Raw genomic sequence first — 26,301 nt, 5'->3', positions numbered from 1 at the left:
TTAGCATGTCTATATTTGGTAGGTACTGATGCAGTGGCGGATTTGACATTGAGTTCTAGTTTGGGTGGAAAATGAATCGTTTGGTCATCAATAGAGCATAGTTGCATCACAAATGGGCACTCGAGCTTCTATTTTCAAGTCGTGACTTAAATAAGACTTCTTAATATACTTGCAACATTGCTTTAGAAGGGTTCTATACCTGAAAGCGCCTAAAATATGCAATTGTTTGTTATATGTTTTGCAGTTTTATCTGGTTCTAGAGATCGATAATCTGCAAGTGGCATCTAGCATTACTACCAAAGGTCAATCCTAATGCTCTCTTTCCCTAAGTTACCAAGATTCGGATACGGATCCGGATCCGAATCCGGATTCATTAGATTTTTGAAAATCCAAGATCCGGATACAGCAAGGATATGTCAAGTACAAAAAAATATAATAATATTTTAAAAATTTAATATACAAATTTAATATTTTAATGTTAATGTTAGTAAATTTAATATATAATTTTAATAATTTAATTATTATAATATTTTAATGTAACAAGTAGAAAATGTAATATTATAATATTTAATAGAAACATCAATCCAAAGCTAGCCTCTAAGTAACATTATAATTTAATTATAATACTCTCGAGTCTCATTCTAAATTAAAAATATTTACACGTTATGTTATATTTCTATAATTACACATAATAACATTATAAATTTAATCATATTTACACATTATGTTATATTTCTATAATTACACATAATAACATTATAATTTAATTACAATACTCGAGTTAATTAGAATTATAACATAATATTCGAGTCTTTCTGAACACCATTCTGTAAGATGCTTTGTAAATTACAATACTCTCAAGCAATGAATATAATATCGCTGGATTTTCTTTCCTATCAACGACGATGAGGAAGAAGTTGATGTTTTGTCCATGAATGGTTGCTGCCAAGTTGGATGAGGAAGAAGTTGAAGTTTTGTCCATGAACAGTTGCCACCAAGTTACAAAGCTCACCTGCTCGCAAAGCTCTACAAACTTGTGCCTTCACCGTTGCGGTCAACTTACAAACCGTCGCTGCCTCTTCACTGTCGCTTCCTCCTCCGCTGTTTGCTTCACTGCTTCGCTGTTGTGGCCAACCAAGACACAAATCAAGACAAGACAAAACCTGAATTGTAAAAACCGTCTTTTAATTTTTGAAATCCGTTGATTTTTTGTGAAGGATCCGGCTGTCATCAGGATCCGTTTCTGGGCATCCAGATACGATTCCAAATTTCATGGATCCTCCGCTAAGGCGTATTTTTGCCGGTTCTATCCGGATCCGTGGATCCTGGACCCTTGACCAGCGGATCCGGTAACATAGCTTTTTCCCACTACCGTCAGTCATATTCTTTTTGTCCTTTCTATCTTTTAATGTTGCATCCATTATTGCATACTAAACAACTCAGACTCCCTTCAATTGTATGTCAATTTTAATTGGAAATGTAAATTGTAGTTCAAATACAAAGAAAACATGTTTATTCTCGTTAATTTAGTCTTGAATATATCAACAGATTTCATAAAAGGTACTGTTCCCATGTTATCAGAAAACTGGGGTTGTCAGTTTTGCACTTACACATCTACAATTCCCTACCAAATCACAGGAATTTGTTCAAATCAGAATGCAGTCTACATAAAAATTTGCAATTAGAAGTAATTGCCATGCATGGCAGCAATGATGACTGGCTCGAAAACAACAGTTATTTGGTGTATAATACATCATTTGGAACATATCACTCATGGATCTAGAATGATAAATCTGAGAATGCTGCAGGTAGCCAGAATTGAAAGAAAATTGAAATTATGCTAATTCTACAGATCAGATACTCCATGGCAAGAAATTTACAAGTACACCAACTGTAGAAAACCAACCCAGCTAATGCATGAAAGAAAACAAAAAATACATATAAAAAAAAGCAGGTGCCATTGGCAACAAAAGGCTATTTTGCAGCAAACAGTAAATGGCACTTCTTTCTGCAACAGCACTGATATTTTAATAAAGTTATCACTTTGAATGTTAGAACAAAATGACTAAATAGAAGAAAAAAGTGAACTTATCATTGACAAGAAACCAGTAGAGTGATCCAATTGAAACTGATATTATATAGCTAATGAGCCCACAGGCTTTGGATTGAAACTGAATGGGTGCAGTGACAAAGCACCCTTGCGATAGGTCACTGGTTCAAATCCCCCTGTGGGTTAGCCAACAAAAAAAGATATTATAAAGCTAATGAGAAATGGTAATCGAATCCATTTTGTCATGTGAATAAACAAACAGAGCACTGAATGGTCACAATTTTAGTCCTGGGTGACTACTAAGTTCTCAACGGCATTTATAGCTATGGTTTGGGAGTGGGTGTATAATGACAACATTGCAAAGGTACAGTGGAAGATCCTTTTGGATAAGGTACAATGGTATTTCACATGGCATGGCGATGTGAAAGCACAACCTAACTGTTCCTTTGTCAATAATTTCAAGGTAAGGCTGTTATGACTCACATATGAGGGAAAATGTGGTGCAACAGAGAGATTTGTTTTAAGGAACAATGGGGTCACTGTGAATCCAGAAAGATCTGGTGACTTTTCATCTTGTAGAAGGTAACATCAGCAGAGATCATGGTGGAAGAATTGGAAGAAAGAAAGCTTGTGTCGGAACCTATTTGTAATAGATACAGGTAGAATGTGAAGCTCTAGGCAATGAGGTTATTTTGAGATGTTTCAGAAGCCTATTGGAGCCTCTCAGAGTTTTCCAGAAGCTAAGCTGCTAATGATCCCAGCATAGTGATATAGAGATACAGTCTGTTTCTTGGATCATTCATGCACTGGTATCACAACTCCTTTATCCTTTTGCTGATTGGAAATCGTTGACTGGTCCCTCACAGCTTCAAGGCTAACTTTCAAGTGTGGAAAACACCCAACCATACTCTTTGCGAAGGCAGCTGGACTTGTACATTTTCATTCACTGGGGTTTCCACCAGCTCGCATCATTCAAAACCTCAGCTCTTCAGAGATGGCCTAACAAAGTAGATCAGATAATTGAAGCTACATCTACCATGTGGAGGGACATCTCAGGGATTTTTTAGGGTTACGAAGCTTAAATTTTGTTTTTATGCATGACTATCCATGACACAAATATTTAGAGAAAAGTTAACTTAGGCTCTGCCTCCTATTTTGTCTACCTGCAAACTCTTGCATAGAAGAAATCTTCTTTTCTGCACTATTTTTCACTGTAATACATTTTAATTTTACAGTTGAGATTTTAACAGCATTTGCAAAATATATATTTTGAAAACCATTCAGTCACTTGAAATCTACATCTCCCTACTTTTAATAAGTTACTAATACTGTAACTATGGACAAGGGAAATACAGGCACTGCTTGCTGTTGCATTTCTCTTTTTCAGCATAGTCTTACAGACAATCAATTTTTTGTGAAATTAAATCAATCCTATAATTCGCTAAGCGATCCCATACACAACAAAACATTAAAGCCTAGTTAACTTGTAAATGTACTATTCAGCATATGTTCCATACTGTTTCTAGACCGCAAAGAAAAAATTGAAAACAAGTCTATGCATGATGTGGAAAACCTTTCTTCGCGTCAGGAAGCCGCCCTTCTCGTGGTGATGCCAGTGAATCCTGAGAAAAATGAAAATACAATATGAGATATATAGGGTTGACAATAAGATTCAAAGATAAAATCAATCAGAAACAAGAATCTCCAGTGTATGCACCTTCCGACCAGGGACAAACTCAATTGTGGGACCTCCCGTAACCTCAACAGCAACTACACCAGCCAGCTAGAAAAGAGATAAAAGAACTTGGAGTAAGTAGATGCTTTGCCAAATGTATGTAAAGTGTTCCAGCCAACATATGAATTCCACAAAAATATAATGGTAGAAACACAAACTCATTACTAATCAGATCCATAATGGACCCAATGCATTTTAGATGCCATACACAGACTAAATTTGCACACATTCATTTGAGCAATGATCAATAACATTCTTTTCTATAATATCTTATGATGACAAAGCTATGTGTTCAATTCCTTTACATGTTTCACTTTACAATTAACACTACATTTCTGCAACACAGAAACCACAACAAACATGTAGAAGATAGGCTCCTTACAATGACAGTGTGACAAGTGCAAAGAAAATATCATCACAGAAAACACAACAGCCAACGTTTCCCTGTTATCGATCATTTTAGAATCCTACCGTAGTTACCCATAATATTTGTCAATTGTTATGAGTGGGATTCAAGTGCTCATGATTGCCCTACTTGCTGTCATTAAACAGGCTGCATTATGAGTTAAAATCCAGTAGAAACTTTGTGTTTATACCTTGCAAATGATTCTGTTATCACTGGAAAATGCAGGGTCATTTCACCTTTTCATGGCTTTCCCCTCTCATCGAACACAACAGAAAATTCTTGGGAGTTCAGTGGCAGTTACAGGTTGTGGGAGACACTCGGAGGTTATGAACTTTGTTCCGTCGTGCCTGAGCAACATTCATCATTCAGGGTATGGAGGACTATGGATGATTTGTCGGAGGATGTCCCAGAGGACCCCAAACAACATAGATGGAGGTGAACAAGCAAGAAAACACTAGAAGACAAATGCCCTACCTCAAAAATTGTCCAAGGCATGATTTATGGCAAGCTAAGGACCAAACATAGCCCTAAAAAAAGGAAGGCCCTACAATACAGGAGGTTCAGAGCATGGTATGTGGCAAGTCAAAGCACAAAGGAGCGAAACACCCTGCCTTGCAAGCAGCCTGTGGTATGACAAGTGATGAAGAAAAAGGATAAGAAAGAAATGCCTTGCTTATAATGATGATGTGGTGCTGAAAGCATTTGGATGGTCACTTGATCATGAATATACCCCCTTTGAAAGGGACATTTTCTGCAAGAAGGCATTTAAAGCATATTAAAGTAACATTGAGGGAATATTTGGAGGTAGGCTTCACCCTTGAGACATTTGACACAAGGAGACTTTGTTGGAGGTATGTTCTGTTGGAAAATTGATTAGGGCAGCATCTGTAATTTAACATTTTCCTTACATGACATTTACTTGTGATTTTATGTTTTTCTTCTTAGTTATGATTATGTTCGCATCATCAAATAAATGCCACAAACAATAAAGAAACGTGAACACAAGATATAGGCTCTACGCCAGGGCAAAAACCCTCCAAGGGGAAAACCCATCAAAACTTCTCTTCTTATCAACTTCAAAGGAGACTTCCAAGACCCAAAACCTAGCCCAGGGCTCCCACCAAGTCGACTAGCCTTCCCTTCCACACAATGCCTTCAAGAATATCGAAGCATAAACTTTACAAGACAAGGCTCTTCTAGCGTTTAGGCCACTGTAATATCCTTCTGCATTTTGAGACTGAGGAAACCCTAGACAGTTTAGGATACTCGTGTTGAGAAATCAATGCTAGTAGAATTAGGGTTCGATTTCTCTTTCTTGATAATTACTTGTGAATTATGTTGACTTCTTTTACTTCTTTGTTATATTGTCTTTCATCAAGCAATTACCAAATTATGTGTGCATGAAGATCACAAAAACAAAAAACACATGTAGGCACTCTGCAAGGGCAAAACCCTTATATAGGGAAAAACCCAATCAACAATTCTTCTTTCAATAGTTTCTCGAGATAATCCAAGACTCTTGACCTAGGCAAAGACTTCCTCCACACAAAGTCAGCCCTCAATCCTTTTTGCAAATGATAACCCTTCAATAGCAACTTTGACCTAGCAGCATCAACTTGTCGTAGCAACTTCGACCCAACAACTGATAGCAGCAATGGCTTCGACTAGACAAAGAAAAACTTCGATCTCCCTAGATACTCCCCATGAGTGAGAGAGAGATGGCCCAAAATTTCGATCTTGATGACTTCTTCTTGCGTCCAAAATTTTGCACTCTTTTATAGCCCCTTTCCAACTCTTCTTCAACTTCGCATTTTCCAAATTCCAACTTCAGGATTTCAAACTATGAGAGAGAGAGAGTGAATTGCTCCAAATGAATTCGAACTGCCTTGTATATATAGCCTTCCAGTGAGGTTGAATTATCCTTCTTGAGGCCGACTTTATCTTCTTGAGCCTGACTTGGTGTGGAGGAGACTAAATTCATTTTTTACTCAAAATAAATTCTTTTTACATAATTCGAAAGCCCAAGAAGGGTCTCTTTTAATGGAAAATGACTCTAATGACTCAGAATAAATCTTAGAAGTCCTCAATGGGGACTTTGACCTAAAACAAGATTGTTGATTTGAAGTAGCATCAGATGTGTTCTAGCCATGAAAATTGGTGGAGAGGCTAAAGCACATGAGTTCTCCAATTAGTGAAGACCCTAAGTCTAAACTTAGGGAAAATAAAATATTAATGTGAATTAATATAAAACTGTGTTAAAAGGGTCCAAAAGTCATGGACCAAGCCACATCTAATCTTAGTAGTTGATTAGGGACTTAATCTCGGTCATTGATCTGTCAACGAGAAGAGTATAAGAGGAGGCTTGAGGGTCACTTGGAGAACACACTGAGGGAGACCAATCAATTCAATTTCTGGAGCGGGGTTAGCTAAGAAATTGAACCAGTGGTCTGGTGAGTAGTTAGGAGGCAGCAAGTACGGAACAGAGATGCGGGATCAGCCATTGGAAATCGGCGCTGAGGCGGGAAAGGCAGACGCAGAGGCAACAGGAGACTGCGCAGTCACTAGCTGGGCCTACATGGGTGATGCAGAGAGGCCCAAGGCTGACGCAGTCAAGTAGGGGCTGACGCAGAGTGTCTAAGAGCCACGCAGAGGTCAGACAGGCTGACGTTGGGACTAGGAGAAGTGATGGAGAATTTTTCTCTCTGTGGGTAAGCCAGTTTGGCACCCTGTTGTACTAGAAAACTACTGAATAATAAAATCCTCCCTTGCTGTAGCAGATTTCCCACATTGGGTTTTTCCGGGTACTGTTGTCCAAAATATCTGTGTCAGTGTGTTGATTCTTGTGCATATGTTTGTTTCTGTATTACGGTGTGATATCTGTAGCAGTGTTTATTTTAATGTTTATTGAAGTAATTTCATAAATAACTTATTGAGGAATAAGTAGGAAAAGTAAATCAATCGCTGCAGTGATAGAATTTTCACATGGTATCAGAGCAAGTAATCAGAGACATGAAGGGAAAATCAATTATGGGTCGAGACCACGATGTAGAGGCATCCACGTCAAGGGACTCACACAGATTTTTAGAAGATTGCACAAGAGAAAGAGACCTCGATTTCTCTATGTTGGCTTCCAGGCTGGAAGAAGAAGTGGCTTGTATGACTAGTTCTGCATCATCAAGAGTGTGGTATATAGACAGTGGAGCCTCATGGCATATGATGGGAATCAGGGAATGTTTCTCAGAATATCGAGAAGAGAAGATGAACTTTCAAATCACCATGGGGAACAAGGCAAAGTATACTCCAGTAGGGAAGGGTACCATAGTTTTTCGAACAGAATCGAGAGAATGGTTCCGTGCTACAAATGTGCTACATGTACCAAGATTAGGGATGAACTTACTTTCTGTGTCGCAACTTCAAGGCAAGGGCTATGACATCTACTTCATCAAGGAGAAGGTATACATCAAACACCCGAGCTAGAAAAAGAAAGTGTAGATCGGGATCAAAACTAATAGGTTGTATAGATTACAACTAGAATCACCAATGGCACTAATAGGCAGTCATGGAGACAAGGACTTAAACGAACTATGGCACAGAAGAATGGGTCACTTGCACCATGGAGCTCTGAGAATTCTCAAGAGCACTGTAACAGGAGTTCCAGATCTGAGTATGGAACGAGATGATGTATGCAGGGGATGCGCTCTAGGAAAGTATGCCAAGGCAGCATTTCCTAGGAGCAAACACAGGGCCAAGAGTGTACTAGGATTGATACACTCAGATATCTGCGGACCTATGTCTGTCAAAGCTCTCAGTGGTGCCGAGTATTTCCTTACCTTCATTGATGACCACTCAAGGAAAACTTGGATTTATTTTCTGAAAACCAAGGATGAGGTTTTCTGTCAATTCAAGGAGTTCAAGGCTCTGGTGGAGAATCTGACTGGGAAGAAAATAAAAGTTTTGCGCTCAGATAATGGTGGAGAGTATGTCGATAAGGACTTCACTGATTTTTGTGCTAAGGAGGGCATCAGAAGAGAGTGGACAGCTCCCTACAATCCGAAGTAGAATGGAGTAGCAGAAAGAAAGAACAGGACTATTGTAGAAGCAGCAAGAGCCATGATGTATGATCGGGATATGCCAAAATTCCTGTGGGCAGAAGCATGCAACACAGTAGTCTATGTTCAGAATAGGGCTCCTCATCAGGCACTAGGCAAGATTACTCCAGAGAAAGTTTTCACAGGGAAGACACCTGAAGTCTGTCATTTTGGGATATTTGGGAGTTTAGCATATTGCCACATACTCGAAGAAAAGAGGAAGAAGTTGGATCAAACTGCAAAAAAGGGATATCTGGTGGGATATAGCGAGAACGCTAAGGTATACAAAATCTATCTTCCAGGGAGCAGGAAGGTAGTAGTTCGACGAGATGTAAAGTTCATGGAGTACAGGGCTTTCAGAAGATCTCGTGAGATGCCTTCCGAGGAGCAGTCAAAAGATGAGCCGCTGGTTAAGCCTCTTCAACCAACAGAAGTAAAGAATTCTTCCTCAGGTCAGGAAGATTCTCAAGATGAGGAGGAAGAGCTAACAAAAGCACCTGCTATCAGAGGAAGAACTAGCAAGGAACTTCGTCAGATTCTGCGAAATGCAGAGGACTTCATTGGTGCGTCAAGAAACAATAAGAGGGAGCGAAAACAGCCAAATAGATATCAGGCATTAGTAGCTCAGGATGGAGAGCTTGCCATTTTCAAGGAGGCAGCTCAACGTCAGGTTTGGCTAGATGCGATGGTAGAGGAGTAAACCTCCATAATGGTGAACGATGTCTGGGAGGTGGTACCAAGGCCTCAAGACAGATCAGTGGTAGGTTCAAGATGGATCTACAAGATCAAATACGCTATAGACAGCAGTGTTGAGAAATACAAGGCCAGGTTTGTGGCTAAGGGGTATCCTCAAAAGGAAGGAATTGATTATGAGGAGACCTTCGCCTCGGTAACTAGGTATACATCTATTAGGACCATGATATTTCTTGTAGCTCAGATGGGATGGGAGATTCATCAGATGGATGTCAAGACGCCATTTTTGAACGGGGTAATAGAAGAAGATGTATACATTAAACAACCAGAGGGCTTTGAGACTCATGAGAAGAAGTCTCATGTATGCAGATTGAAGAAAGCCTTGTATGGCTGAAACAGGCACTGAGAGCATGGTATTGGTCGAATAGATGGCTACTTGCAGAAGATGGGATTTGTCAAGAGTGACGCAAATCCAAATCTCTATTATCTGGTTGTAGAGAATGAGTCGCTAATCTTAGTATTGTATGTGGATGATCTCTTTCTGACAGGATCATCCACACTCATTGGGGACTGCAAGAAGAATCTAGCCACAGAATTCGAGATGAAGGATTTGGGACAAAGGCATTACTTCCTAGGGTTGGAAGTCTGGCAGCAGAAGGGAGAAATCTTCCTCGAGCAAGGGAGGTATGCTACAGAAATCCTAAAAAGATTCGGGATGGAGGACTATAGACCCATGGCTATGCCAATGATCACCAATTGGAAGAAGATTGATGCATTAGAAGACAAGGATGTCGATCCCACCCTATACAGGCAGCTGATAGAGTCCCTGATGTATCTGGTCAATACCAGGCCAGACATTTGCTACGCTGTTAACACCCTTAGTCAGTTCATGGTGGAACCATAGATGGCACACTGGGCAGCAACCAAACACGTTCTGAGGTATTTACAGTGAACAGTTGATTATGGGCTCTTGTACACCAAAGATAAGGATATCAGTTTGAGTGGATTTACTGATGCAGATTAGGCAGGAAGTTCAATGGATCGGAAAAGTACCTCTGGGTACTGTTTCAACATTGGATCAGGAATGACCTCCTGGTGCAGTAGGAAACAGAAGTCCATGGCTCTGAGCTCATCTAAGGCAGAATATATGGCAGCAAGCACAACTTCGTGCGAGGCTATATGGCTTAGAAAACTGCTTGTGAACCTATTTAGAAGGAATATGGATGCGACCAGGATCATGTGCGACAATCAGAGTTGCATCAAGCTCTTTGAGAATCCAGTGTTTCATGATAGGTCGAAGCATATTGATATCCGGTGTCACTTTGTCAGAGACTGTGTCCAATGAAGAGCTGTACAGTTGAGCTACACTCCTACAGGAGAACAAGTGGCGGACATCCTCACCAAGGCCCTTGGAAGGACAAAGTTTGACTACTTCAGGGAAAAGATGGGGATGGTAAAGAACCCATTTCAGAAGCATAAATGGGAGTGATAGCAGCACGGATGCAGAGGGAGTTGCAGTGCAGATGTAGTGTTGGGAGAAAGCACCAACAGCAACACGGATGCAGAGGGAGTTGTCATACAAATGCAGCAGTGGCGGTAGCAGAGCCATGGGTAGCAATACAGGATACAGCAGTGCAGAGGATGTTGGGCAGGGAGGCTTAGCATCAGCACAGGGACCGATGCCAAATGATCAGGGTGATACTCAGTGAGGAGTACTACTAGAGCACAATCCTCGCTAAGAGCGAATGTTGATTTGAGGTAGCATCAGATGTGCTCTAGCCACAAAAATTGGTGGAGAGGCTAAAGCACATGAGATCTCCAATACCCAAAAATGGTTTGGGCAGAGTCTAAATAGTTTGGGAGATATTAAAATAATTAATATTTTTAATGAAGACCCTAAGTCTAAACTTAGGGAAAATAAAATATTAATGTGAATTAATATAAAACTGTGTTAGAAGGGTCCAAAAGTCATGGATCAAGCCAGATCTAATCTTAGCCGTTGATTAAGGACTTAATCTCGGCCGTTCATCTATCAATAAGAAAAGTATAAGAGGAGGCTTGAGGTTCACTTGGAGAACACACTGAGGGAGACCAGTCAGTGCAATTTCTGGAGCGGGGTTAGCTGAGAAATTGAACCAGTGGTCTAATGAGTTGTCAAGAGGCAGCAAGTACGGAACAGAGAGACGGGATTAGCCACTGGAGATCCGCGTTGAGGCAGGAGAGGTAGACACAGGACATTTCAGGCAAACGCAGAGGCAGCAGAAAGCTGTGCAGTCACTAGCTGGGCCTGCGTGGGTGACGCAGAGAGGCCCAAGGCTCATGCAGTCAAGCAGGGGCTAACGTAGAGTGTCTGAGAGCCACGCAAAGGTCAGTCGGGCTGACGATGGGACTGGGAGAAGTGCTGGAGAATTTTTCTCTCTGTGGGTAAGCCAGTTTAGCATCTTGTTGTACTGGAAAATCGCTGAATAATAAAATCCTCCCTTGCTGCAACGGTTTTCCCACATTGGGTTTTTCCGAGGACTGTTGTCCAAAATATCTGTGTCAATGTGTTGATTCTTGTGCATATGTTTGTTTTTGTATTACGGTGTGATATCTGCAGCAATATTTATTTTAATGTTTATTTAAGTAATTTCATAAATAACTTATTGAGGAATAAGTAGGAAAAGTAAATCAGTTGCTGCAGTGATAGAATTTTCACAAAGATGACCCAAGCATGAAACCCATGCTTTAATAAGTCATAATAATAACAATACAAATATTTTCTTCATTCTTTTGATAAGTACATTTCATTGTGACTCAAATACATTTATGAAAACTGAACCTAGTTACATATTTCAACACTCCCTCTTAACTAGGGAGGTATTCATAAGTACAAGGAAGATCTTTGAACACATGAACCATGAAGAATTTAGGCACCGCAATGCCATGTACTAGATTCTTGACCAAGGCAATCTATCCAGGTGGGACTAAGATGGACTAAGGCTTTCAGCCTCTCTAGGTACCATCAGGCTTACTTGCTAACCATCAGCCCAGGGATCTAGGTGTGTATCTGAGGTCATAGCTCGATGACCAACATCACCCTCCCTACTTCGGGAACTAGACATCAACACAAGGTGTCGGCCAGTTGTCCTCCCAGGCAATGTGTCTTACACACAACGCCTCAACACTCCCGATTATTCCAATCAATAGCAAAGCCTCTCTGATCAAACAGATTGGTAACAAACCTCTCTCGTGTAACTTGCATGCTATCAAACCTTAGAGAGATTTACCTATACAAACACAACCCCAATCAGTAACAAACTTTCAAATGTACATAAGTAAACACAAACCTTCGGGGTCTTCCAGACAACTGATGTTGCTTCTCAATTTATCATAGTAGGACTTCCAAACGAATCTTGACAGAAGATTCCTTAATCATGCAGCAACATATTCTACAAACAGATCTTGCTTTTCTTATTTCAACAGCTCCTCAGAATGCAGTCTCCAATTTTCTTCTTCCAAGGCATCCATCATGACTATAATATGCCCTCCCTCTTAACTAGGGACTTGTTTCCATGAAGACAAGAGTGATGTGTCCTTCTCTCACTTATGGCCTTCACTATGACTTACAGTTGTGAGTCTTGGTCTAGTGCATGACACATGAAGTAGAGAACCATATCCATCACTCCCTCTTCACCAGGAAGGATCTAATCATTCCTATACCAAAGCTCCCTCTTAACCTAGGGAGATCAACTTATTTTCTATGACATCGGAGAATCTTTCATGTCTTCCATCCTTGTTATCAGAGTTATCACCATCATCCATATAACTTTCTTCATCATGCTTATCATATCAACTTTACTTACGAACATCTTCACTATCTTGAAGATTATGTACCTGCACAACTTAAATAGCAAGTACAACCAAATCTATAGAACTAAGTCACCTGACACGGGGATTCGGGATTTGTAGGATTCGGGATTGGTAGTGTCGAATTCGGACACGTTGACCCCCCGAAACAGGACACGTAGGATTCGTTATATATTATTTTATTAAAAAAAAATATATATATATATATATATATATATATATATTTAAAATATATATATATATATTAAAAATTAGATATTTCTTACACAAATTTTAATTAATGATACAAATTTATTGATTTCAAACATAGATCTTCATCTATAGCATGCATAGTACATACAAAATTCAAATACATGTCAGTGGTCACATAAATGATAAATCATGATTCATAAGTCATAACTGAAAGACAACTTACAACTACAAGATAGTAAGATAAACATACTGACAACTGTAGTTTTCTCATTAGGTCATCAAACCAAAATGTGTTACATAGGTAGTGTTGGTGCAATGCCAATGGCAAATAGAAATAGAATATATGAAACAACTACAGGTAAACAAGCCTCAAGGCATCAATCCTCATCATCAGCATAAATGTCCTCATCATCATGGTCCCCACTGCTCTCCTCTGCATCCTCCTCCTCCCCTGTATCCATAGTCGCCTCTGCATCTGCTAGTGTGGAGGATGACCCCTCTAAGTCATCAAATCTAACAGGCTCTAGCACTGGATCATTAAGATCCATGTTGGCCAATGCCAACTCAACACTCGTGTCCAGACCCATATCATCAGGGAAGACATCCCACTCTTCCCTCTGCCTGTAAATAAGACGAAGGTTGGTGTGCACATACACCATTGTCTCTGCCCTGGACTGCTCAAGCCTGCTCTTTTTCACACTATACAAATTCCCATATGTGCTCCAATTCCTCTCGCAACAAGAGGATGAAGTCACCTGAGAGAGGAGCCTCATGGCTAACTGTTGAAGAGGAGGGCTTATTGCCCCATGATTTGCCCACCAAGAATAGGGCTTCTTAGCCCCCCCGTCTCTAATCACATCATAACCTCCAAATCGACCACTGCCAGTGGAAAACTCTACAAAGGCATCCTCCACCTCATCAAGCAATGCAGTATCCTGAAAAATTCACCTGAATGCCTCTTTCCTCCCATATGAGATTTCACCATCCATGTGAGGAGGGAATCTGCGGGAAGGTCCACCATTCAGCCACTCATGGCTGTAGTATTTGGGGTTCAATGAGTGAGCCAAACAATGTAAAGGTGTAAAATTCTTGTCCCATCTGCTAACAAGAATATTCTGTATAGTATCACAGAAGGCCTCTGGTGATGTCTCATACTCGGGGCACTCACTCTGTAGAATAATGCTCCTCACAGACTCAATCATGGAATCCCATCCCTCATAAACCTCTCCTAGGATGGGTTTGTTTGTATCTGCAAATCGAAGCAAAGAAATGATAGGGTCCATGATCTGAATAATTAGATCTACCCTCTCCCACCAAGCATCATCTAGCACTGTGTCCTTCACTCTTTTAGAGGCTACCTGATCTGTCTTTCTCCAAAAAGACCAAAACTCAAAAATAACCATGGACCCAAGAGCGGTCTTGACCTCCCTCAACCTCTTCAACATCATGAATGAAGAGGCAAACCGTGTATCAGCAATCTTCAACAATGATAGATTGGTGTACTCCTTGTAGATAGTGAGGGCATTTGTATGATTTTGCACAAAGTTACGGATATGTCTTGCATCCTCAATAATGCTTCCAATCCAAAGCACATCAGAAGCAATGGATTGCAGTGCTAAGTTCAATGAATGGACAATGTAAGGTGTCCAAAACACTTGTGGATATTTAGCTTCCACAATCATGCCAGTAGCCTTGCAAACAGGTGCATTATCTATAATGATTTGCACACAAGAATCAACACCTACATCTTCAATAACTTTAATAAATAACTCACCAATAAATTGTGCATCCTTGTATTCTCCAAGTGTATCCACTACTTTCATGAAAACTAGACCACTCAAGGAAGACACCATGAAGTTGATGATTGGGTGTCGTGCTGGATCTGTCCATCCATCAGAAACAATGCTAACCCCAGATGTTGGCCATGATGCTACAATAGGCTCAAGCATTTTGTGCACCTCTTTTTTTGCCTTCGTCAACAATGTGGTTCTCAGCTTCTCTGACCCAGGAGGCACATACCCTTCTGGAGCACCTTGAGTTAGAGCTCGGTACATCTCAATAAATAGAGGTGAGCATGCAACATTAAATGATATGAAGTTTTGATAGAAGAAGAAGGCAATGGCGAGATCAAGCTCTTCCCGTCTCTATTTTTGGAAAATCTTGTCCATTGGACCAAGTGCTCTTCTTTTTGCTGCTTGTCCCCCAGTAGAAGTAGAACTCTCAAATGGAAATTTGGTGGTGGCTTTCCTCAAAAATGGAAGGGGGTCTTCATTCTTGGGTTTTCTTGATTTTGAAGCCACATTTTCCATACCAACAATGGACTCCTTTTCCAATTCTTTTCTCTTTTGTAAAGAAACAGCTTTACAAGCTCCAATCCCACAACCCGGTAAAGCCAACAAATGTGCTTTCACATGGTAATATGTGCTTTTGAAAGAAATGTGACAAAAGTTGCATCTCCATTGCACATTGCCTCCTCCCTTTCCCTTGGTGTTTGTCCCATCCTCTCTTGTGACATATTTCCACAATGGATATTTATCAGTGTTGTCTTTAGGTGGTACTCTTCCCTCAACATTACTTGCAGCAGACTCTGATGATATTGGGGGAGGAGGGGCATCTCCAATGGAGACATTCTTGCCCTTCCTTTGCCCCCTAACTGCTGCCTTTGATTGAGCCATGAATACTGTAAAAGAAATGAACAAAACATGCACAAATTTGTAAACAAAAAATCATATACAAACTGTTGTAATAGAATAAGAAATGCAAAAAAATGGAGCTGAAATGCACTTACCTGGTGCTTGAATCTCCTTGCCGAACGCTCTACTCCCTTAGCTCCTTGCTCCAAACCCTTCTCCACTCACAAACAACTCAAACAATGCTTGCCAAATGATGAACAGCTTGACTGTAATGAGCAAATGCAGCCTTTTCTAACCCACGGAAGTCACTTTGCCGCTAAACAAGTCCTGGAAAGCAGGACACGCAGTCCAAAATCAAGACACATTGGCGATTTTCAGGACATGCTCAGAATTCGACGTGTCCTGATAGGATTCGACATGTCATGTTTTTTGGACACGTTTTTTGGGCGAATCGTGTCCGACACTCCGGATTCGGACACGTGGCCCCTCCCTAACGAATCCAGTTACTTAGCTATAGAAGCATGAAGTTAACCTCATCAAAATCATACAATAATGGAAGCGTTAGATTTTATAAACATAATCAGCAAGAGAATTTACTTCTATACTTCAACGTCTTGCCCAAGTTTTGTTACAAACCCTTAGATCGCATCAACAACTCAAGATATCAATCTCATTATATCAAGGGCTTCAATATTTCTTTCAAAGATATGACAAACTCTTTTATAACATATAACAAACCCTCGAATCAATTCAAACAAGTATAATTTCAACAAAGCATCTAACAACTTTCAGAATTCATATGTTAGACTTCCTACTAGGATTTTGTGCAAACCCTAGATTTCAAACATGAGTCATTAAGCTTCAACAATCAAAACCAATCACAGCTCAATTTCAGATTTCAACAATCTTTCATAAATCTCAAATTGTCACATTAGTCATCACATATTAGAGAATTGAGCTTCTACTAAGGTTTAGTTACAAAACCCTAGAGTTCACAAATATTATCATCCTAGAGAACCAAACTTCAACTAGGGCTTAGTTCCAAACCATAGGACTCATGACCATCAATAATTAGGTCAACTCATATATCTAGGATTCCATCATCATGCACAAGCATATCATAACATGTGTTAGTCAAACCCAAAGACACAAATATCAATATATTAAAGTTAGACATATAACAAACTTGATCAAACTAGGGTTTGATCGAACAAACACACATATACCAAGGATTTCATTTCTAGGACATTATGAGGGTCTTGCTTATACACCTTACTAAACGCTAATGATCTAGGATTTCAATACTAAACATAGAAAACCCTAATTTATCAACACTTCAAAGGTTTGGGATTTCAGACATCACCATTCAACCCTAACAAGTTAGGGTTTTCATTACCATACCAAAACCCCAAACATGACATCATCAAAGCATCAAACATTTTCTTTAGACTTCAGCAATAACCCTAAATAGACTAGGGTTTCACACATTATCATCGACATACCCTTAAGTTAAGGTTTTTCACAAAGAACCTTTCTAGGGTTCCACAAGAGTAATCAAAGATATGAGCAGGGTAGATTTATCCAATGATGAATCACCCAAAAAAGAATCTTATGATTCAAGAGAGTTAGACACAATGATGTTAGTAATAGTTTATCAAGAATAAATATCACGAAGAGAGCAAAAACTTATATTTTAAGACATATATTTGTTTCTTGACAAACCTTGTAATTCCAATGCTTTGTCTTGTGAAGCCTTCTTCCATGTTCCTTGAGTATTCAGCAAGTCTTTCCTAAACAAGGAAAATATGAACATAAATGTGATCAGTATTTAATGCAAACAAACTTAGATAAGTAAGGAAAACTAAAAAAATGAAAAAAGGTAATAAGATACTTATCTTTCGAAGTTGGTAAGGGCTCCCTCCAAGCTTGAGGGATACTTAGAGTAGAAGGATATGCAAGGGATAGAGTCCCTAAGAGTTCCTAGCAAATAGGTCTTTTACTTTGGGTCCTTCCATCATGTTTGTCTTTGGTGAAACTTCTTTGGCAAAGTTTGCTTGATTCTTGTCCCTTCTTTCTTGGCCCTTTAGACTTCTTGATTTCTTTGTAGACTTCTTCACTTTTCCGTTTACTAGATCCAAGACTTTATTATTTTCGAGGATGAGATCTAACCTCTTCTTCCAAGCATTGTAATTGGATGTTCCTTCTAATTTGTTCTCTCCCTTTATTGTGTTAGACAATATCCTTGAGGATAGTAAGCGTCTTTCCTTATAAGGTCTCCTTATATGATCCTTTAATCAACTTCTTGAGGTTCCTTAGATTCCTTTCAATACATCCTTAAACTGTATTTTCCCTCCTTCATCTTAGCTCCATTCTCCAGCTTCAATGATGTTGATCCCTGGTCTTTAATAGCATAGCTTTTGTTGTCTCCCAATTCCACTGTATGAAAAGATGATTCCTTTGATAGAGTGTGAAGTTGTTTACTCTTCCCTTTCATATGTCCAGATGCTTCACCGTCAATAATCCATGCATTATCATCATTAAGTGAACCTGTAAGTGCAGCCAAGAACCCTTTGACTTTTGACTTTGTTGAATAAGTAGAAGATCTTCTTGATACAACTTCCTGCAGTATTGAATCTTGTTCGTATAATAGGGGGATTAATCATTTCCTTCAAGCCAACGGAGTGATCTTCAATCTTCTTTGACCTTAGCTTTGATACCATGTTGAGAAATCAATGCTAGTATAGTTAGGGTTAGATTTCTCTTTCTTGATAATTACTTGTGAATTATGTTGGCTTCTTTTACTTCTTTGTTATATTATCTTTCATCAAGCAATTACCAAATTATGTGTGCATGAAGATCACAAAAACACAAGATGTAGGCACTTTGCCAAGGCAAACCCTTATCTAGGGGAAAACCTAGTCAACAATTCTTCCTACAATAGTTTCTCAAGATAATCCAAGACACTTGACCTAGAAAATAATTCCTCCACACCAAGTCAACCCTCAATCCTTGCAGATGATAACCCTTCAATAACAACTTCAACCTAGCAGCATCAACTTGTAGTAGCAACTTCGACCCAGCAATTGGTAGCAGCAGCAACTTCGACTAGACAAAGAAAAACTTTGATCTCCCTAGATACTCCTCCTGAGTGAGAGATAGATGGCCCAAAATTTCGATCTTGATGACTTCTTGCCTCCAAAATTTTGCACTCTTTTATAGCCCCTTTCCAACTCTTCTTCAACTTCACATTTTCTAGCTTCCAGCTTCAGGATATCAAACTATGAGAGAGGGTGAATTGCTCCAAATGAGTTTGAACTACCTTGTATATATAGCCTTCTAGTGAGGTCGAATTATCGTTCTTGAGGCCGACTTGATCTTCTTGAGCACGACTTGGTGTGGAGGAGACTAAATTCATTTTTGACTCAAAAATAATTCTTTTTACATAATTTGAAGGCCCAAGAAGGGTCTCTTTTAATGGACAATGACTCTAATGACTCAGAATAAATCCTAGAAGTCCTCAATGGGGACTTTGACCTAAAACAAGATGACCCAAGCATGAAACCCATGCTTTAATAAGTCATAATAATAATAATAATAAATATTTTCTTCATTCTTTTGATAAGTACATTTCATTGACTCAAATACATTTATGAAGACCAAACCTAGTTACAGCTTTCAACAACTCACACATGATAGCATCGGACTTCCGAAATAGCTTCTCCTTCTCCCTTCAAATGGCTCTTCTAGCCTCTAAGAACCTTCAAATTTCCTTTTGCCACAGATGAAAAGACAAGACATGAGAGTCTTGCAAATGAGGTCATGCCTCCTCTTTTATAGCCTTTCGAGTGGCTCAAATAGCCCTTTTAGGGCCGACTTAGCAAGGTTGCCCGATTGTCTTTCTGAGCCCTCCTAAACACGTACAATTACAAAAAATAATATTTCGTTGATTGATCCAAGTGCCCAATAGGATCTTAATGACATTGACTCATGATACAAACCTAAAAGCATACAATGGATGCTTGACCTATTGACCAAATAACATAAGCATGAAACCCATGCTTTATAAACAATTTTTCTTTTACATTTTCTTTCTTCTTTTGATCAATACATAAGAATTACATCATGACATAAGACAAATGACAATTATGAAGACCAAAACTAGTTACAATTTCCAACACTCCCTCTTAACTAGGGAGGTATTCATAATTGTCCAACCGGTACAAGGATAGTACTCCATTTGAAAAGTTCTTTATAAGAAGAGATCCAAATTGATAAGCATCACTCATCATAGCCAGCATTGTCACATTACCCAAGGCCTTGACAGGTACACTCTATCTCTCACAAGATTAGAGCACAATGTTGGGAGGCATTCCATAGGACACCATACCGCCTCATCATGGTACATACTCCACCTAGGATACCCAGAGTAATCCTACCACCGGACCATTCTTATCCAAGTCCATGTGACTTAGGATTTTCATCCTAATCCATCTCATTACATGACTCTAAGAATGTCTGTCCAAGATGCTTATCCAATCCAACATTCTCCTTATCCATGTCCATGTACTTGAATTAAGACATTAATCCTAATCCGTCATAGTAATTGGCACAAGGAGAACTAAACAAGTCATCATTCTCCCTATCTGTGATGCATGCACTAGACTTACGATTGTTAGTCCTAGTCTAGTACATGACACAGGGAGAACCAGTGTCTAACCAAAATCCCTCTCAATCAGGGAGGACATGCTTATTCTCCTTTTGATCAGAGAATAGACCATGCTCCTATTCAAGGAGACTCCTTTTACTCCCTCTCAAACCTAGAGGAGATTTCTCGACTTCCTTGTTTTTCATAAAAGCACAAGCTATCAGTTCTTTATAGCTCGCATGGCTCCTTCTTTCCTCTGCATCTCATTGTACAGAGCTTTCCTTTCTTTCATGAATCACAGAGCCACCTTCTCATGACAGGTTCCAGGTCATCCATCTAACACATTACTTTTGTCTCGACTTTATCAATGAATGCATTCTATTGAACCTTCCCAAACTTCAAGCCGACCATAACTTCCTCACGAAAGTGGTCTTCCTTCTAGACCTTCAGGTTATCTTTTCACAATGCTACCTTCCAAACCCAAGATGAGCACATCTTGATCTTTAGGGATGCTCGGTACCAAATGTTAAGCTTTCCCTCAATATCCACACAGTTGAACTTGTCTCAATTGTCATTGCGTACACTTGCAACATCTTTCCAGGTAGAAAAATAACATGTTAACCAGATAACCAATAATAGATATTGTTGACCTCTACTGGTCAACTACCCATGCAGTACATCCCCCTTTTCTTGGCAAAAAGGGGCAGCACCTGATCAGCATGTCCGTGCCATCCTGCCATCATCAGCAGCTTGATCTTTTTGATTGTAAACCCAGTCTGCATGTATTAATTGTAAATAATCTTAGCAGACATGAGTCATGTATGTAATTTGCCTAGGTGGACCTAACTTTCTGATGATAATCTACGTCCCGGAAGGTTTTTCGTCTCACCGATCCACGGATCGGCAGAGTTTTCCTTCAAACCTGACCCCAAAGCCGGGATGGACTTTGTCATTGGAATTTTAGGAGAATCCTAGTGTGTTGATTTGCTAGATTATAGTTGTGTCGCAGAACTGGGTGATTTGTGAGGGTCTATGTTAAAGGGGTTTTCTCCCTTAAGATGTAAATTGTAAAAAGTCATCATGAAATGTGTCTTGAGGGTTGAAAATGTTTTAAATCCCCTCGTGAGTCCTAAGTCCTAGGTCCTGGGTGATGTTTCCGAAGGCTTAGTTCGATGATCCATTTAAAAAATGAAATAAAATAATAAAATAAATAAAAATTTAAATAAATAAAAAATAATAAAAAAATTTAAGTGAATAAATCGACGGATGAGATCAAGAGATGTCTTGATCCTCATCAACGGTCGAGATCATTTCTACATGGATCATTCGAACTAGCCGTTGGGATCATTTCCTTTATATAGGGTCTTAGGTGGTCATTTATGATTGGATCTGATCTGTGAGTCTGTACTGAAAAAGCTCTCTTGTAATCTGATTTTCTGGTTAATAAAAAGACTTTGGGGTTCAAAACTGGCTGGTGTTACTCTCTGGAATTGCTGTGAGATGTTTATTTTTCTGCATATTTCAGTTTTCAGCAGTTAATAATAGCTTGTTTTCAGAGTATTGTGAGTACAGGTATCTTGCTCACGTGCTAGGGTTTGAATGTTGTAGGGTTTCTGGAATAATGGCAGGTATCTCCATTATTCCTTGAAATCCAGCAGCATTTCTTGCCCTCTTTACTGATGTTTGCTTGAGGTGTGCAGGAAATCTTTAGGTGAAGGGTATTGTGGGCGTTTGGGGAAGTTCTAGGCTGAACCAGCCGACTCCCACAAGCTTTCCTTTGCAGAGCCCAGCTGATTTTGCCCTGGGTCAATCATTTAAAGTTTATTTCGTATTTTGCATGAGAGATTTTCTTGCTGTTCACAGCAGAATTCAAGTTTTTCTGATATTTCGAAAATATTACTGCTGTTATTGCTAAATCTGGCATTTCAGGGGCCACAATCTGTAAATTATTAGGCTGATCTAGGGTTTTCAAGATTCTGCTTTTTACAAATTTTTCATTAGGGTTTTCAGTTTTGGTTTTATGTACATATTACTTTTGGGGTGATCTAGTCTATTTCAAGTTGCAGGGTTTCTCAAGCATCCAAGGTTTCATCAGATCTGTCTGCCGCTCAGGGGATCAAGCTTCCTGCAAAACTTTTGCTGCTGCATGAACCAGCCAGAACCATTTATGGGCTAATAATGAAAGAAAGATATTGATCCGTTTTATAAATCACTGCTGGGGGACTTATGCTTCAAAACAAATACCGGACGCATCGCAGAATGGAGACAAAACGATGTATAATGTGTAAAGACGCAGCGTGAAGCCGTTCGTCTCAAAATCGATTCTTGCTCAGTCAACAGAAGGCAATAGTATGATCGTCTCTATATCAAATCTGGGTACCTAGGTGCTTGCTGCCGCTGTCATTTGTAGAGAATCGAATCTGGCAGCCAAATCGATTCACTGTTTATGTGCTTGTGCATCCATCCTTTGTTGAGCCAGGGTTTCAAGACCATATCCCATCAGCAATACACGCTCCTCACTCATGCAAAGGTTCTTCAGTCCTCAGCGTGAATGAACGCCGGATTTGTGGTGCGTTCTGAAGCGCAGGTCATCACGTCAAACCAGCAAGAGGAGCCACGGTTTCAGGCATCGAAAAATCAATCACCGCAGGCCATCACCCAGGTAAATGAGGTAAGTTCTGAAACGAATTGAGTCTCTGCCTGTCGAGAGTCCTTTCCACGCGTTCGATTTTTTTGTTGACCTGGTTTTATGATTTTCTGCCGTCGAAGCTTCCTGTAATCGATTTTTGTTTCTTGCCTTCCTCCCGTGGCTGACTGAATGTCATCGTTTCATATGTCGCCGCCATCCCTGGTCTAAGTTTTATGGGCACGCGTTCATGCCTGAGCCTGGTTAGGCCGCCTTGCGATTTTCTTTCTATTTATTTGTATTATGCGATCAACGAAATCAAATTTTTTTGGGTCATGCGTGGTTACGTGGGTTAGTTAATCCTTTAGCGTAGTTTTTTAGAGTTTTGTTAATTTTTAATTAGAATTTAATTTATTTCTTAGGATTCTTGTTTTAGGTTTATGAATGTATATATGGTTTAATTCATAGATTTTAAACTTAGATTAATTTTAGTTTAGTTTTCTTTAAGTTTGGTTTTCTTCAGATTTTAAAATAACTTTAAAGTTTTGTCACAAAAAAATAAAAAAAAGAAAATGTTTTTTGTTAGATATTTTTAGGTTAGTTTAGATGTAAAAATATTTATAGTTTTAGTTTTAGAAATTAATTTAAGTTTTAGTTTCATTTGATTTTTTAGGGCTTAGAATAGATTTCCTTTTTTAAGTTTTGTTTAGATTTTAATTCATGTTTAGAATAGATGTTAAATTTAAAGTTTTATAAATTTTAGATCTTTTAGTTTTCATTTTTATAATATAAAAAAATAAAATTAAAAAAAAAAAAGGATTTATTTTAATTTTTTATATATAGTTTAGCTTTAGATTAGCCTTTAGATTTTTATTTTTTTTTTGGATTTAACAAAAAAAAAAAAAAAATTCTTTTAAAATTTTGAAAAAAATATAAAATTTTCGTGGAAAATTATTTTTACCAGTCTCAGTGGTTTTCATGTTATATCGTTCATGCTGGGATCTAAATTTTCAAGTCGAGATACGAAATTGATACCTGGTTAATGATTTGCGATTCTCGGGGTGTTTTAAGGCATTTATCTCTTCAAAATTTTCAGTTGTCGGATATCGTTTTGGTCATGTGATTTCGCTGATACCTTTTGATGACAAATGATTGTTGTTCACGATTCATCTTTCTTATCATTTAATGAGTAATCATTGCAATAATAATCTCTTAAGGCACTGGTCTGCTCAATTAATCAAATCTATCTGGTGTTTTTTCATATCGTGTCTCGTGTCTCCCAACCAACTGGTCGACAATTGGTCTCTCGTCATCTCTCAGGGACTACCCCCCTTAGCCGCGGGAGACAGGCTTAAACGGAGGGATCGGGGATCAGAGTGACAGCCCCCGGTCTGAGGGTTGTCGTGTCAATCCGCGCGACAACAGATATCAACATCAAACTTACCTCACAATGACGACCTTCTCAACAAAACATCAACATCCTCATGGTCCATCTTCATATGAGTCTACCTTTATGCATCAGAGTGCCCAAGGATCCAACTTGATTACCAAGTTACAATTTTTCCTTCAATGAACTTTGATAGAAACAGTTCTCTCAAGGTCTTTATAGTTCCCTCCTTCCATCATGCTCATCAAAACACAAGATCTGCTTTGCTTAGTCATCCTTCTCATTTTGCTTCCTTCTGCAATATTCACCGACAAGTACCACCAAGCAAAATATACAAGTACAAGAGCATGATTATAATTTTGACAGTCTAGGGATACCATGGTATCTTAGAGGGAGAATTCTTAGGGTTTTCAGATCCAAACCCTAAGTTCCTTGATATTTCCCTTTGAAACATTAGCCCTAGGTTTTGAACCAAAATTTCAAATCCAATTCCACCCTCACTAGGGTTTGCCATACACCCTAGACTACCTACAAACCCTAGAAACCAAAAGCTAGGGTTTAAACAGATTAGGGTTAGGGTTTCTTTCTTGACAAGGGTTTTCCTACTTCAAGCATCATCTAGGGTTTATAATCTCTAGATTCCAAAGATGAAGTCTACAAACCCTATAATCATAGAAAACCCTAAGACATGTAAAAGCAGACCTTTCATCCAACTATGCATAAAACAAATGCACATACCTTAGTCGACCATGATCACTTGAGGCTACTGCAAAGCCCTCTCCTTGATTTCATTGTCCAAGGTATTTCCACTTCCATAGCTGCCACAATCTTCCTATTGATGCCAAAGCTAAAATTTGACTTCAAGAGACTATTTTTTGCTCTTTTACTAAGTTAGGTTATCCTATTGATGTTGCTACAAGTCTTCTTCACAATCTAAGGTGTAGATACTTCCTTCGTCGATATGAGTACAACCTTCAAGATGCTCTCCACAAGGTGACTAACAGATGTTTTGATTGCTACTGTCCTTTGTCATCCAAGATCCCAGGAAATTATGCTAATTTCGGTCTTTGACACAATCATTTTAAAATGCTTCTTGACTGCTCTCTGAATGAACTTCTGGAATGGCCCTTAAACTAGGGCTTCTCAATTACCACAAAATGACTTTGTAAAGAGCTCTAGAACTCTTCCAAAAGGATGCGGATTTGATCCTTCTTCAAAGTGTCACAATTTGTTGGAGTGAAAGGTTGCTTCTAGCCTTGGCAATGGCTTATTTAGGTCTCTATATTTCTAAAGATGATTGTGGCCTTTTAGAGTGGTTGTAGCTTCATATCAGACCTTTCAAATAGGCCTAATATGTCTTTATGTAGTTTGGTCTTGGTCCCTTTACAAGTAGTTTTCATGTTGATTGTTAGGACTACTTCTAGTCCACTAAAGACACCTCAAATTTGTAATTTAGTCATCCTTATAATATTGCACAGAACTGTATACTCTTTCAAGTACTGTTTACTCTTTCAAGGGACTATTCTTTGCTCCTTTACTAAGTAAGGTTATACTGTAGATGTTGCTACAAGTCTTCCTCACAATCCAAGGCATAGATACTTCCTTCGTCTATATGAGTATAGCCTTCAAGATGCTCTCCACAAGGTGACTAACAGATGCTTTGATTGCTACTGTCCTTTGTCATCCAAGATCCTAAAAAATTATGCTAATTTTGGTCTTTGGCATAATCATTTTAAAATGCTTCTTCACTACTCTCTGAATGAACTTCTGGAATGGCCCTTAAACTAGGGCTTCTCAATTACCACAAAATGACTTTGCAAAAAGCTCTAGAATTCTTCCAAAAGGATGCAGATTTGATCCTTCTTCAAAGTGTCACAATTTGTTAGAGTGAAAGGTTGCTTCTAGCCTTGGCAATGGCTTATTTAGGTCTCTATATTTCTAAACATGATTGTGGCCTTTTAGAGTGGTTATAGCTTCATATCAGACCTTTCAAATAG

General features: G+C 39.0%; 1 protein-coding gene across 1 annotated transcript in view; it reads right to left on the bottom strand.

The window, feature by feature from the left end:
* LOC149217313 (putative L-ascorbate peroxidase 4, peroxisomal) overlaps window positions 1–26,301 on the bottom strand; it is a 159,614-nt gene that overhangs the window by 66,814 nt on the left and 66,499 nt on the right. The window contains exons 4-5 of the mRNA XM_089390182.1: window positions 3,768–3,833; window positions 3,624–3,672 (exon numbers count right to left, since the gene is read on the bottom strand). Coding sequence (XP_089246308.1) covers window positions 3,624–3,672; window positions 3,768–3,833 — 115 coding nt within the window. The remainder of the gene's footprint in view (window positions 1–3,623; window positions 3,673–3,767; window positions 3,834–26,301) is intronic.

This window comes from Pinus tabuliformis, chromosome 1_1, assembly GCF_031772625.1.
Source record: "Pinus tabuliformis cultivar Carrire ecotype Pingquan chromosome 1_1, CPIR1, whole genome shotgun sequence".
In the NCBI taxonomy this organism is placed as follows: Eukaryota; Viridiplantae; Streptophyta; class Pinopsida; order Pinales; family Pinaceae; genus Pinus; species Pinus tabuliformis.
The sequence above is the reverse complement of the archived record's forward strand: the minus strand, read 5'-3'. Positions and strand labels throughout refer to the sequence as shown.